The 13,333-nt window shown below is 44.3% G+C and overlaps 1 protein-coding gene across 1 annotated transcript; it reads left to right on the forward strand.

The window, feature by feature from the left end:
- The first annotated feature begins 2,166 nt into the window (after nt 1-2,166).
- Nucleotides 2,167-13,068, forward strand: LOC130480031 (zinc finger protein 501-like). The gene is made up of 5 exons (XM_056852477.1): nt 2,167-2,299; nt 4,285-5,357; nt 11,169-11,251; nt 11,352-11,364; nt 13,030-13,068. The coding sequence occupies exons 1-5, from the start codon at nt 2,167-2,169 to the stop codon at nt 13,066-13,068; spliced, it is 1,341 nt and encodes a 446-aa protein (XP_056708455.1).
- Nucleotides 13,069-13,333: the final 265 nt, after the last annotated feature.

Below are 13,333 nucleotides of genomic sequence, written 5' to 3' on the forward strand. Positions count from 1 at the left end.
ACTCCCCCATCCTTGACTGGGCGTTGATGAGGGCTGCCTCCGTGCAAACGTTTTGTGCAGTTTTGGCTTTCAAATCAGACAGTGTCCTCTAATCGCCCATTTTTCCAGGTTTCCTCCATCTTTGTCCCAATTTTTCCAGCGATCCTGCCTACATCAGCACCATTTTCCTTCTATCAGCCTAATGTGGCAGCCCTATGTGGCTCAGAGCGGCTTACAACATGTTACACAATTAAAACCCCACACAATCTATAACTTAAACTAAAACATTAGTTAAAATGGAATTCCTAACTGCCGTGTCTATCCAAGTTTCATGAACAGTAGCCCTAATTGAAGATGGAGTCTTTCAGGAGTCTGTGGCAGTTTCTGTTACATCCTCACATGTTGGTGTTTAAGAGCTGTGGGTGTTGAGAGCTATGTTCGTGACGTGAGCCAGCGTGGTATAATAGTTAAGAGCAGTGAACTCTGATCTGGAGAAGAGGGCTTGATTGTGTGTGTGTTAAGTGCCATCAAGTCGCTTCCAACTCATAGCGACCCTATGAATGAAAGTCCTCCAAAATGTCCTATCTTTGGCAGCCTTGCTCAGATCTTGCAAATTGAAGGCTGTGGCTTCCTTTATTGAGTCAATCCATCTTTTGTTGGGTCTTCCTCTTTTCCTGCTGCCCTCAACTTTTCCTAGCATGACTGTCTTTTCAGTGACTCTTGTCGTCTCATGACGTGACCAAAATACGACAGCCTCAGTTCAATCATTTTACCTTCTAGGGTCAGTTCAGGCTTGATTTGATCTATAACCCACTGATTTGTTTTTTTGGCAGTCCATGGAATCTGTAACACTCTCCTCCAACGCACATTTCAAAGGACTCTGTTTTCTTCCTATCATCTTTCTTCACTGTCCAGCTTTCACACCCATACGTTTTGGTGGCCAGTGACACAGCCTTACACTTCAAAATATTTTCTAGCTCCATCATGGCTGCCCTTCCCAGTCTCCATCTCCTTCTGATTTCTTGGCTGCAGTCTCCCTTTCGGTTGATGGTGGAGCCAAGGAATAGAAAGTCTTGAACAATTTCAATAAATTGGGAGGGGCAGCAAATACGATAGAAGAGAAAGCCAGGATACCGGATGATCTTGACAGGCTGGAGGATTGGGCTAAAACTAATAAAATGCCCTTCAACAAAGATAAATGTAAAGTCCTGCATTTAGGTAGGAAAATAGGATGGGGTAGACTTGTCTGAGCAGTAGTGTGTGTGAAAAGGATCTTGGGGTCTTAGTAGACCAAACACGGAACATGAGTCAGCAGTGTGATGCGGTAGCTAAAAAGGCAAATGCGATCTTGGGCTGTATCAACAGAAGTATAGTGTCCAGATCACGCGAAGTGATGGTATCGCTTTACTCTGCTCTGGTTAGTCCTCACCTAGAATACTGTGTTCAGTTTTGGGCATCACAATTTAAGAAAGATGTAGACAAGTTGGAACGTGTCCAGAGGAGGGCAACAAAGATGGTGAAGAGTCTGAAAATCACGTCTTGAGAGGAAAGGTTGAAGGAGCTGGGTATGTTTAGCCTGAAGAGGAGAAGACTGACAGGTGATATGAAAACCATCTTCAAGTACTTGAAGGGCTGTCACATAGAAGATGGTGCCGAGTTCTACAGGTTGAAATTAAATCAAAATAATTTCCGTCTAGACATTAGGAAGAATTTTCTAACAGTTACAATGGTTTCTCAGTGGAACAGGCTTCCTCAGGAGGTGGTAAGCTCTCCTTTCCTGGAGGTTTTTAAGACGGGGTTAGACTGCTATCTGTCAGCAATGCTGATTCTATGACCTTAGCCAGATCATGAGAGAGAGGGCATCTTGGCCATCTTCTGGGCATGGAGGGGGGGGGGTCAGTGGGGGCATTGTGCAAGGGGTGGGACTAGATGACCCTGGTGGTCTCTTCCAACTCTGTGATTCTATGAAGCCTGCTGGGTGACCGTGGGCCAGTCACAGTTCCCACAGAACCCTCTCAGCCCCACCAACCTCACAAGGTGCCTGTTGTGAGGGAGAAGGGAAGGCGATTGTAAGCCACTTTGAAACTCCTTATGATTGTGAAAAACAGGGTATGAAAACCAACTCTTCTTCTTGCCTTCTCTCTCATCGCCTTTTAGAAGATAAACGTAGAAACGGATGATGTGGGAATGCATGGCTCTTTTGTAGTAACTAGTCCATTTGTTTCCTCCCAAGCGATTCCCAAGCCTGGCCTCGTCTCCTGGCTTCAGGAAAGTGAAGCACCATTTTCCCCAGACTCTGAAGATGAGGAGCGGTCAGCAGGTGGGTGGTTAGATGTGTGCTGGGCCCCTTGGTTGGCTGGGGATGGAGGGGTTTCCATGGAGAGCAGCTAGATGTTTTGAATGGCCACAATCCTTCAAGCTGGGAGCTCATGTACCCAGGGATGCCTCCCACAGTTCCACTGACCTTTCCTTCCTCATAAAATGGGTAAGCTGCTACAGTCCCGTTCCTCTCAGCATTGATCTAGATTTGTGTGTCTTGGATCTTGACTTTGATTCCATCCACCTGGAAATATCTCCCAATTATGGGCTATCTACATTCCAGGAACAAGGATGGAGTTTTCAGGATTTTATCTTCTACTTTGGTTGTGGCAAGAAGATTTGTTGGGAGAAGATTGTATGACAGGATGGTGCAGGAGATTTAAACAGGGACATCAAACTATATTCCCTTTTTTACGTAGTTTGATCAATGTGAGCATTGCTAGATCTGAGGAAAGATGAGGAATAGTTGCTGGGGTGGGTATCCACTGTCAAGGAAATGATTATAACCATAACCAAGGAAAACCATTATAACCATTAAGAATATATACACAATGATACACTTTTGAGTAGCAGTGTGTGTGTGAACAAGACCTTGGGGTATGGGTGGACTGAAAGCTCAATATAAGCAGCCAGTTTCATGAAGCAGCCAAAAGACTAATGTGATCTTGGGGTTATCAACAGAGGCATAACATCCAAATCGCAAGATGTCTCTTCTCTGCCCCTGCTCTATTCTGTCCACATCTTTTTTGAAGCGAGGCCTCCAGAACTGCACACAGTACTCCAGGTGTGGCCTGACCAATGCAGTGTACAGCGGAACTATAACATCTTGCGATTTGGATGTTAGGCCCCTGTTGATACACCCCTAGACACATTTGCCTTTTTTGCTGCTGCATCATACTGGCTGCTTATATTTAGCTTACAATCCAGCCATACCCCAAGATCTTATTTGCACAGACTGCTACTCAGAAGTGTTTCCCGCAGCCAGTATGCATGCATTTTTATTTATTTCCCAGATGTAGAACTCTGCATGAATCCTTGTTGAATTGCATCTTGCTCTGATCTGCCCACTTTTCCAGTGTGTTCAGATTTGTAAATTTAATGAGTAATCTCTCCACCCCCTCATCCAGATCATATATAAAAAATATTGAAAAGTACCGGGCCCAGAACCGAGCCCTGTGGCACCCTACTGGATAGTCCATTCAGATGAAATGCCACTGGCGACTACTTTTTGGGTACAATTCTCCAACCAGTTCCCCATCCACCTAACTATCTTAGAGTCCTAAGATTCTGCCCTCATATACCTACGCATGGTGTCTTCTGTGGTGCTGAATTCCATTTTCAAAAACGAAATACACGAAACCACTCATATGAAAGCCTTTATTCTAAATATATGTTGTACCTTTTATATTAAAATATTATTGAACTATCACATTAGAAGTGGTTGGGGAGTGTTAAGAATATCTGCAGGGAGTCAGTAAACCAGGTGAAGAGAGCCATAGTTGCCTGTGTCCCATGGCCAGTTTAGAAACCAAATTAAAACAGATAAAATAACTTGGTCTGCATTTACTTTGCAGAAAGGTTAACTCTGTTATAACTCCAGATTATAGACTTACTTCCCCTTCTAATCAGAAAGCTTTGTTCCACCAGGTGGAACCAGAGCCAGTATGGTATGGTGGTTAAGAGCGAAGGACTGTAAATGGGAGAACCGGATTTGATTCCCCTCTCCTCTACATGAGCGGCAAACTTTAATCTGGTGAACTGGGTTGGTTTTCCCACTCCTACATATGAAGCCTGCTGGGCTAGTCACAGTTATCTCAGAACTGCTTGGGCTAGTCACAGTTCTCTCAGAACTCTTTCAGCCTCACCTACCTCACAAGGTGCCTGTTGTGGGGAGAGGAAGGGAAGGAGATTGTATGTTGGTTTGATTCTCCTTCAAAGATAGAGAAAGTTGGCATATAAAAACCAACTCTTCTTCTTCTTCTTCAGGTAACAGGAAGGTTGACGAGAATTATAGAGAACGATGTGGGGTGTCTTTCGAAACAACCAGCCATGAAGTGGAGGAAGAGCCTTCTGGGAATCAAGAAGAGTCAAGGAAGCAGCAGGAAAACAAGGGGGAGAAGTCAGGGGGTCAGTCTTTAGTTTTCCAGGCCAGTAGCTTGCTCACAAAGCCAGCTGAAGAAAAGAATCACAAGGGAAAGAGGAGGAATGAACCTTCTGAAAGTGGAGAAATATTGAGATGCGAATCCAACTTTTCTTCTTCCCATCAGAAGATCCCTACAGGGTATGAAACTTATAGATGCTCTGAATGTGGTAAGGGGTTCAGTAGGCTCGTAAGCCTCACTTCTCATAAAAGAATCCATATGAGGGAGGAACCATCTGAGAGTTCAGAGTGTGAAAACAGTTTTGGTCTGAGTGAAAGCCTTACTTCCCATCAAAGAACCCACACAGGCCAAAAACCATGCCGATGCTCAGAGTGTAGGAAAAGGTTCAGGGGTAACACAGCGTCTACTTTGCATCAGAGAATCAATTCGGAAGAAAAACAGTATAAATGCTTGGAATGCGGAAAGCTCTTCCGCCAGCGAGCACACCTCACTGTGCACCAGAGAGTCCACTCCAAAGAGAAACCATATAAATGCTTGGAATGTGGAAAGCTCTTCAGCCGGCGAGCACATTTAACTGAGCATCAGAGAATCCACTCAAAAGAGAAACCATATAAATGCATGGAGTGTGGAAAGAACTTCACTCAAAAACAAGGACTAATTTCCCATCAGAAAATCCACACAATGGAGAAGCCATATGTGTGCTTTGAGTGTGGGAAAACCTACCGTTGGAGTGCAAACCTCACTTCCCATCAGAGAATCCACACAAAGGAGAAGCCATATATGTGCTTGAAATGTGGAAAAACCTTCTGTTCGAGCTCATCCCTCACTTCACATATGAGTAGCCACACAAATGAGAAGCCATATGTGTGCTTGGAGTGTGGGAAAACCTTCCGCTTGAGCCAATACCTCACTTCCCATCTGAGAATCCATTCAGGGGAGAAACCGTACCAGTGCACAGTATGTGGGAAATACTTTAGTCAGAGTGCACATCTTACTTCCCACCGAAGAATCCATTCTGGAGAGAAACCCTATCAATGCCAGCAGTGTGGAAAAGGCTTCAGTCAGAGCACACACCTGACTATACACCAAAGAAGCCACATGGGAGAGAAGCCGTATAAATGCATGAATTGTGGAAAGAGTTTCACTTCTAGCCATGAACTTAAAGTACACAAAAGAATCCACACAGGTGAGAAGCCGTATAAATGCCTGGATTGTGGGAAAAGCTTCAGTCAGAGCTCGAGCCTTAATCTACATCAAAGAGTCCACACAGGGGAGAAGCCGTATAAATGCATGGAATGTGGGAGAAGCTTCAGTTGCAGCTCACACCTGACTATACATCAAAGAATCCACACAGGAGAGAAGCCATTTAAATGCTTAGAATGTGGAAAGAGTTTTGGCAGGCATTCACAACTTACATCGCACAAGAGAACTCACATGGGATAAATTGTTAAATGCCCGCAGTGTGAAAAGGACTTCACCAGCGGTGCTCAGCTTGTGTGTGTTAAGTCCCGCCAGGTGGCTTCCAACTCATGGCAACCCTATAAATCAATGTCCTCCAAAACATCCTATCCTTAACAGCCTTCTCAGGTCTTGTAAACTGAGGGCCATGGCATCTCTTGTTGGGTCTTCTGTTTTCCTGCTGCCTTCATCGTTTCCTAGCAGGATTGTCTTTTCTAGTGACTCCTGTCTTCTCATAATGTGACCAAAGTACAATAGCCTCAGTTTAGTCATTTTAGCCTCTACGGTCAGTTCAGGCTTGATTTGATCTATAATCCACTGATTTGTTTTTCGGCAATCCACGGTATCCATAACACTCTCCTCCAACACCACATTTCAGAGGAATCCACTTTTTCCCTATCAGCTTTCTTCATAGTCCTGTTTTCACACCCATACACATGGGGAATACTATGGCATGAATTAACTTGACCTTGGTTGCCAGTCATGCATTCTTACAATGAAGAATCTTTTCTATTTCCTTCATGGTTGCCCTTCCCAGTCTTGATCTCTTTCTGATAACAGGACATCATAAGGTCCACACCAGCGAGGGGGGAAAATAGACCAGGGTTGTCAAACATGCAGCCTGCGGGCCGGATGCGGCCCCCAGAGGGCTTCCCTCCAGCCCGAAAGGCGGCCAGCTCCTACTCCCCCTCCCCTTTCTGGGCTTCCTGGGGCTGCTCCGGCCCGCAAGCTCAGCCAGCCGCCTTCCGCCATCCCTTTTTGGGCATCCCAGAAACTGAAGATTGTGCCGTTTCCCTGCCAGGAGGCAGTGCGATCTTCATTTCCCACCCCAGCCAAGCCCCACATGGAGCTTGACTGGGGAAGGGGGAAATTGTGCTTGGATGTGTGTGAAGTGCTGTGAAATCGCCTCCAAGTCATGGCGACCCTATGAATGTAGAGGGGCACTGGAATGTTTAATAAACAAGATTAGATTAATTCAGAGGAGGAAAAAGAAAGATGACTCTAAGATGATTTGGAATAGGTTTACAATTTATTTAACAAAATTTCAAGAGCATAGCTCATTAAATAATTTTACTGAATGGTTGGAGGGCCTTACATGAAAACTTTGAATAAGGTATTGAATAGTTATATCAGAGGATAAACATTTTTTCTTCTTTTTTAAAAAAGTAATGAATATGAAAAGCACACATGCCCTCTTCCCGTTTTTTGGTGTGTGTGTGTTTATTTTTTGTTTACTATAACTTCATGGTATCATCTTTTATATTGAGTATGAGCTTACTATATGGTTCTTTTGTTTGTCTCATTGTAGAGTTGATTTTTTGTTCTGTATGCGTGTATATATGAAATGGTTTTTAAACAATGCTCCAAAGTACAGAATACAAGATTTGTATAGCTAAGCACGCAGGTGTAACAGAGAACAGAACCTTGCGGAGGATAAGGACTTTGAATACAACTTTTATGATGAGCAAAGTTCAACTTTTCCAGTCTAGCAAATGCCAGAGACTTCCAATGTGAAGGAACAAACTGGACATCGCAGAAACCAGGTCTCAGCTTGCAAAAGACAGCCCTTCTACAAGGTGATAAGAGCCTTGGAAATCTTGTCCTAGGAAACTGACTCCCTCTACCAACTTCCATTAATAACAACCCAGAGCTGCCAATAACCCCTTTTTAATGACCAAACGAGTTACAAAATAGCAAACTTGTAGAATATCAGGCAGGTGTCATTAAACGAAACTAGCAAAGGTGAGCGTTGTTTTTTAAAGCAACGTGAAATATGTCACGGTAATTTCAGAAATAAAGCAAACTTTTTCATGGCTCATGCAATGGTATGTATGGAAGGAGAGCCTGTGGTGTCAGGGTGTGGAAGGGCCGCCTGTGCTACAAGTTTGTAATGGGGTTGCCCGCTCTCGGTTGGGAAAGACCTGGAGAGTTTGGGGGGTGGATCCTAGGGAGGCGAGGGACTTCAGTTGTTATAATGTCACCTTCCAACGCACCTGTGTTCTCCAAGGGAACCTATCTCTGTCGTCTGGAGCCCAGTTGTAATTCTGGGAGAGCTCCAGCCCTACTAGCAAGCCTGAAAAAATAGAATGTCCCCCACTGTCCCCTCTTGCATTTCCCCTTTCCCCCTCGTTTTAATTGCAACTCCCTTCCTGCCCAAATGCATTTTAAACTCATCGGGTTTTTGCAGTGACAGGGGTGGAGAGAGGGCTGCTGCTTGTGCTGCTGCTGGCCTGCTTGGGAAGATCCCCGGCTCCTTTCCCACGGGGTGGGCGAGGCAGGAATGTCTCCGCGACTCCTGACTGGCTCCCTTTCCAGGAAGGCAACTTCCCAGCTCAGGGGAAAGCCCTACTTTCCCCAATCCTTCCTCAGCGGCAGAGCTTTCGAGTTGGGTGCTCTGATGGTTAAAACAGGCGAGTTCAAAGTGCCTAGAGAGGAAGAAAACTGGGGGCGAGGGGGGTGTTATTTGCAGGCACCCATTCCTGCTCCAGCCCCTTTCTCATTCTGCAGGTACCTGGGAACAGGAGTTGTGGAGATTTCAGTTAGAAAGCCTGTTTGGAAACAGAGTTTTAAGGTGCAATGGGGATGTGTGTGTGTCTTTCTTGTGGGGAGGAGAAATTAAAGCGAGAGAGAGATAGAAATGGGGCGGTGGAGGATGCAAATCAAGTGCAATCTGATGAAAAGCTGCATGGCAGGTGTGTTTGCATAATTCAGCTTTGTTTGGAAAATTAACTGATCAGATTAGCAGTAAATCAAGTGAGTGCAGATCTTTTTTTAAAGGTGTTTGAAATCTGTATATATTCTCTTGGCAGTCTAAAATAAACCTTTTCCCCAGTCTTCATTTAGTCCCAGGAATTTAGGAAAAGAGGTGACTTCATATATCAATAATGTGTTTGCAGCTGCAAATGACTGACTGTTAATGTTTGGTTATGTGTTATCTGTTATCCGTTGTGTGACTTATTATTTTCATTTTCACTGGGACCGAAGGCAAATTACAAGCATGACCAAAAAAAAAAAAAAAAAAAAAATTCCCCGATCAATCAGTAAATGGATTACAGCATTCAATGGTGTCAGAAAATCCTCGAACAAATTACAAGATATGATAATATTTGAATCTAAAAACAAAGATTCCTAGTAAAAATTATAAATTTATCTTGTATATGATTTTACATCATTGTATTGAAGCATTGTAAGCCACCCTGAGCCCGTCTTTGGCTGGGAAAGGGCGGAGTATAAATCTAATAAAATTAAAAATAAAAATCATGCAGCTATGAATGATAGCATAAGTTATATGAAGTTGCTCTGGACAGGAGGGTATGGCGACAGACCCCCTTGTCCAGTTTTATGCAGCCCTTCCAAGGGGAATTATTCCCTTCCCATCCCCACTGGGGGCTAGAAAGCGAAGGTTTTATCTCAAAAGGGCTATGGATCTTGTTTCTTCAGGGAATGAATGGCAAAGCTTGCTCTTGGTGGGGGAGAGCATGTATGAAGAATCGAAAGGGTTGCTCCATGCAAAAGGAGCCTGAGGACATAGTGGGGTTCTTGTCCATTCTATTGCTGTGCAGATGAGGGGAATTTTGGCAGGTGCTACTTCTCTTCATCCTCTGGGATCCAGCCAAAATGTCTACGCAAGGATTACAAGATCTGAGCTGCCCCCTCTGCCAAATCCTGTTCCACTTGTCAGATCGTGAGGAAACATTTGCTGTGTGTCCTGGCAAGCGTAAGAAAACACTGAAATAGAACCTCCATGTTCCAAGGCAGTTTACTTAAAATGTGTTAGGTGATGAGTGGAGGAGGTGGTCAGGTTTCCCCTGTAGGTTTCTGAATAGCCACTATTAGAAATGGGAGGCTGGACTGGATGGTCTGACCCAGCAGAGGCCTCTTTTTTTCTTCTAGAAACATGCTTGGCTTTAAATTTCGCTGCCCTTGTTTGTGTCCCTCCTCCAGGGTGATCTACTCTCTGGCAGTTAGGGAAAGCCAACGGCCCCCATATGACCATCTCTTCTTTGGACAGAGACCCAGTGAGGGGAAGCATGTTGGGATGTGGCAGCCTTGCATTGGAACACTGACCCTTGAGTCTGCTGGAGGGAGAGAGCAAAGCATTCTGGGAGGCGTTGTTGACAGTTGCCGGTATGTCGGTTTGTTAAACTGCCTCTCAGACTGTCTGTCAGCTCTCTATCTGGCTATACTAAATGTGTAATTAAGTCCGTTGTTACACTGTTATACATGACTGTATAACTGTGTTTTATGTAAGTTCAACTTAACCGTATGAAATCAAGTGAATGTTAAAAACTAGTTTAGATAACAGTTTATTAGCTTTAAACTAGCTTTTAACATTCAGCTTTTGTATATTCCTTTAAACATATTATGCCAATAAAGGTATTTGTTTTTATTTAAAAATCAAGTGAATCTGAGTTTTGTTTAACAGTTCTGTGAGGAACTGAATGTATTTCTCCACAGGGCTACTGACCCTAACCGATTCAGTAACCAAAGTCTCTAAACCAAATTTCGCTGTTTAATTCTGCCTGGGATTGTGTAAAATAAAAGGTAAAACTTTCACAGGTTCTTATCCCATATTCAAACAAACATTGACTTTACTGAAAAGATCCCAGAAAAGGGAAATAAGTCTTTCTCTTCTTCAAAACATGTCTCAGGGAGCCAAATACTGAACTGTTTTGGCATTCACCTGCTGAAGTTATCAGTCATCTACTCTCTATGAGAATCGGGACCCGTCCAACATGCACAGCCGGCCTTGTTTTTTAGGTAATTCTCTTTCTTTCTCTCCTGCTCTCTCTAAAAAGGTCAAAAGTGGTAAGAAGTGGTTAGAGTGTCAAACTAGGATCTGGCAGGCCCAGGTTCGAATCTCCATGGAAGCTTGGCCAGTGACACACACTCAGTGTTGCCTACTTCACAGGGTTATTGTGATGATAAACTGGAGAGGAGGACAACAGTGTAAACTGTTTAGAAGTCCCCATTGGGGAGGAAGGCTGCACAGATGGGGAGGGGGGAAGAATATCCTCTCCTTTACAAAACAAAGGGAGTTTAAGAATCTTCCTGAGCTATAAGAGGCAGTGTGTTTTAGTATATAGAATATCTGACTAGGAGCTAGGCGGTCCATATTAAAATCTCCACTCTGCCACAGAAAGTTACTGGCTGACTTTGGGCCAGTTGTGTCCTGTTGGTCTGACCCACTTCCCAGGGTTGTTATGAGGACAGAATGGAGGACGAGAGAACAATAGCAGCCACTTCGGGTCCCCATTGGGGAAAAAGGCAATGTGTAAACAAATAAAGATACATTTGTCTCCCTCACAGGACGTGGAGGAGGTTCAGATCCAGGTTCCAGATCATCTCTTCTTTGGGGCAGAGCGGAAACACTTAAGATGCAGCCAGCTCAGGTAAGGGATGAAGATCAGGAACAGCTTGGTGCTTCCTTTGAATGCTGGGCTGGAAGGGAACCATTTCTGGTTTTTCTTCTTCTTTTTTTGTAATTTGCAGTGTTCTTTTCTTGGTAAGTTGCATTAGATTTCTCCATAGAGAAAAGGGGCCTAAAATGCTGAAATAAATTTATAAAATTATTTTCCACGGCTTTCTGATTATTGCAAGGTAACACAGCAGCCTGTTCAGGATGCCGTGCAGTTCACTGATCTTCTCCCATGAATCAAAAGGTGAGGTGCCCATATACTCCCCAGGCAGGTTTTATTGTTTTTCTATGGCAGGGGTGTCAAACATGTGGCACCCCTTGAGAGCTCTTGAGATCAAGCCCCTTGAGAGCTCTTATCTGGTCAATGAGCCACCTAAGTCCTGATCTGGGCTGGCGAGGCATGACCAAGTGTCATTTATGTCATATCCGGCTCTTGTAACAGATGAGTTCAACACCCTGTTCTATGGTGTTCTATGGTGTGTCAAGTATTCTCTAAAGGTAGACGTCACCCTTGGGGTACCAAGAACTTTACATGAAGGATCTGGAGGAGGAGGGTCAGTGGCTCAATGGTATAGAACATAAGAACATAAGAAAAGCCCTGCTGGATCAGACCAAGGCCCATCAAGTCCATCGGTCTGTTCACACAGTGGCCAACCAGGTGCCTCTAGGAAGCCACTAAACAAGACAACTGCAGCAGCACCATCATGCCTGTGTTCCACAGGACCTAAGATAATTGGCATGCTCCTCTGATCCTGGAGAGAATAGGGATGCAACAAGACTAGTATCCATTTTAACTAGTAGCCATGGATACCCCTTTCCTCCATGAACATGTCCACTCCCCTCTTAAAGCTTTCCAAGATGGCAGCCATCACCACATTTTGGGGCAGGGAGTTCCACAAAACTGCGTTGTGTGAAAAAATACTTACTTTTATTTGTTTTGAATCTCACCCTCCAGCTTCAGCAGATGACCCCGCATTCTAGTATTATGGGAGAGGGAGAAAAGCCTCTCCCTGTCCACTCTCTCCAAACCATGCATAATTTTATAGACCTCTATCATGTCTCTCCTCAGCCGCCTTCTTTCCAAGCTAAACAGCCTAAGTGTTTTAACCGCTCCTCATAGGGCAGTTGCTCTAGTCCCCTAAAATCATTTTGGTTGCTCTTTTCTGCACCATCTCAAGCTCTGTAATATCCTTTTTTAGATGTGGTGACCAGAACTGTACACAGTATTCCAAGTGTGGTCTTACCATTGATTTGTACAAGGGCAGTATGATATCAGCAGTTTTATTCTCAATTCCTCGTCTAATTAAGGCCAGCATGGAATTTGCCTCTTTTACAGCCCCTGATTGGCATGCAGAAGGTCCCTCATCTAAAGATAACAAAAGCATCAGGTAAGAGGTGATGTGAAAGGACTCTGCCTGGGACCTTGGAGAGCCACTGCCAGTCAGAGCAGACAATACTGACTTTGATGGACCAACAGTCACTGCATTTAAAATAGTGTAACTGCTTGTGAGGACCCTGCACAGGTCTGACTCAGTAGACAGCATTTTCAGGTATTCCTCTTTCAATATCCACAGTTGCTTGAGGAGGGGCTGTGGCTCAGTGGTGGAGCATCTGCTTGGCATCCAGAAGGTCCCAGGTTCAGTTCCCAGTGAATTTCTGGAGAGCTGCAGCTGGTCTAATCAGACAGTAATGACCTTGATAGACCAATGGTCTGATTCAGGATAAGGTTGCTTCTTGTGTGTTTGTTTTCAGATGGTGAGCAAAAGCATGTTTGAGCAGGATTATTTGTGAGGAAGAAGTGTCTTCTTTTTTCCAGTGTCCGGTTTCCTTTGAGGAGGTGGCTGTGCGCTTCACCAAGGCTGAGTGGGCGCTGCTGAATCCCGACCAGAGAGCTTTGTATAGGGAAGTCATGGTGGAGAATTACGAGAACGTGGCCTCTCTGGGTAAGGATCCCTTTTATCGTGATTTGGTAGATGTGGAAGGTGTGATTTTTTGCCCCCATTGCTACTTTGATTATTTATGCTATTTATATCAGTAGAAGAGAGCAAGAGTCCAG

This window comes from Euleptes europaea, chromosome 1 (genome assembly GCF_029931775.1).
Source record: "Euleptes europaea isolate rEulEur1 chromosome 1, rEulEur1.hap1, whole genome shotgun sequence".
Taxonomy (NCBI): Eukaryota; Metazoa; Chordata; class Lepidosauria; order Squamata; family Sphaerodactylidae; genus Euleptes; species Euleptes europaea.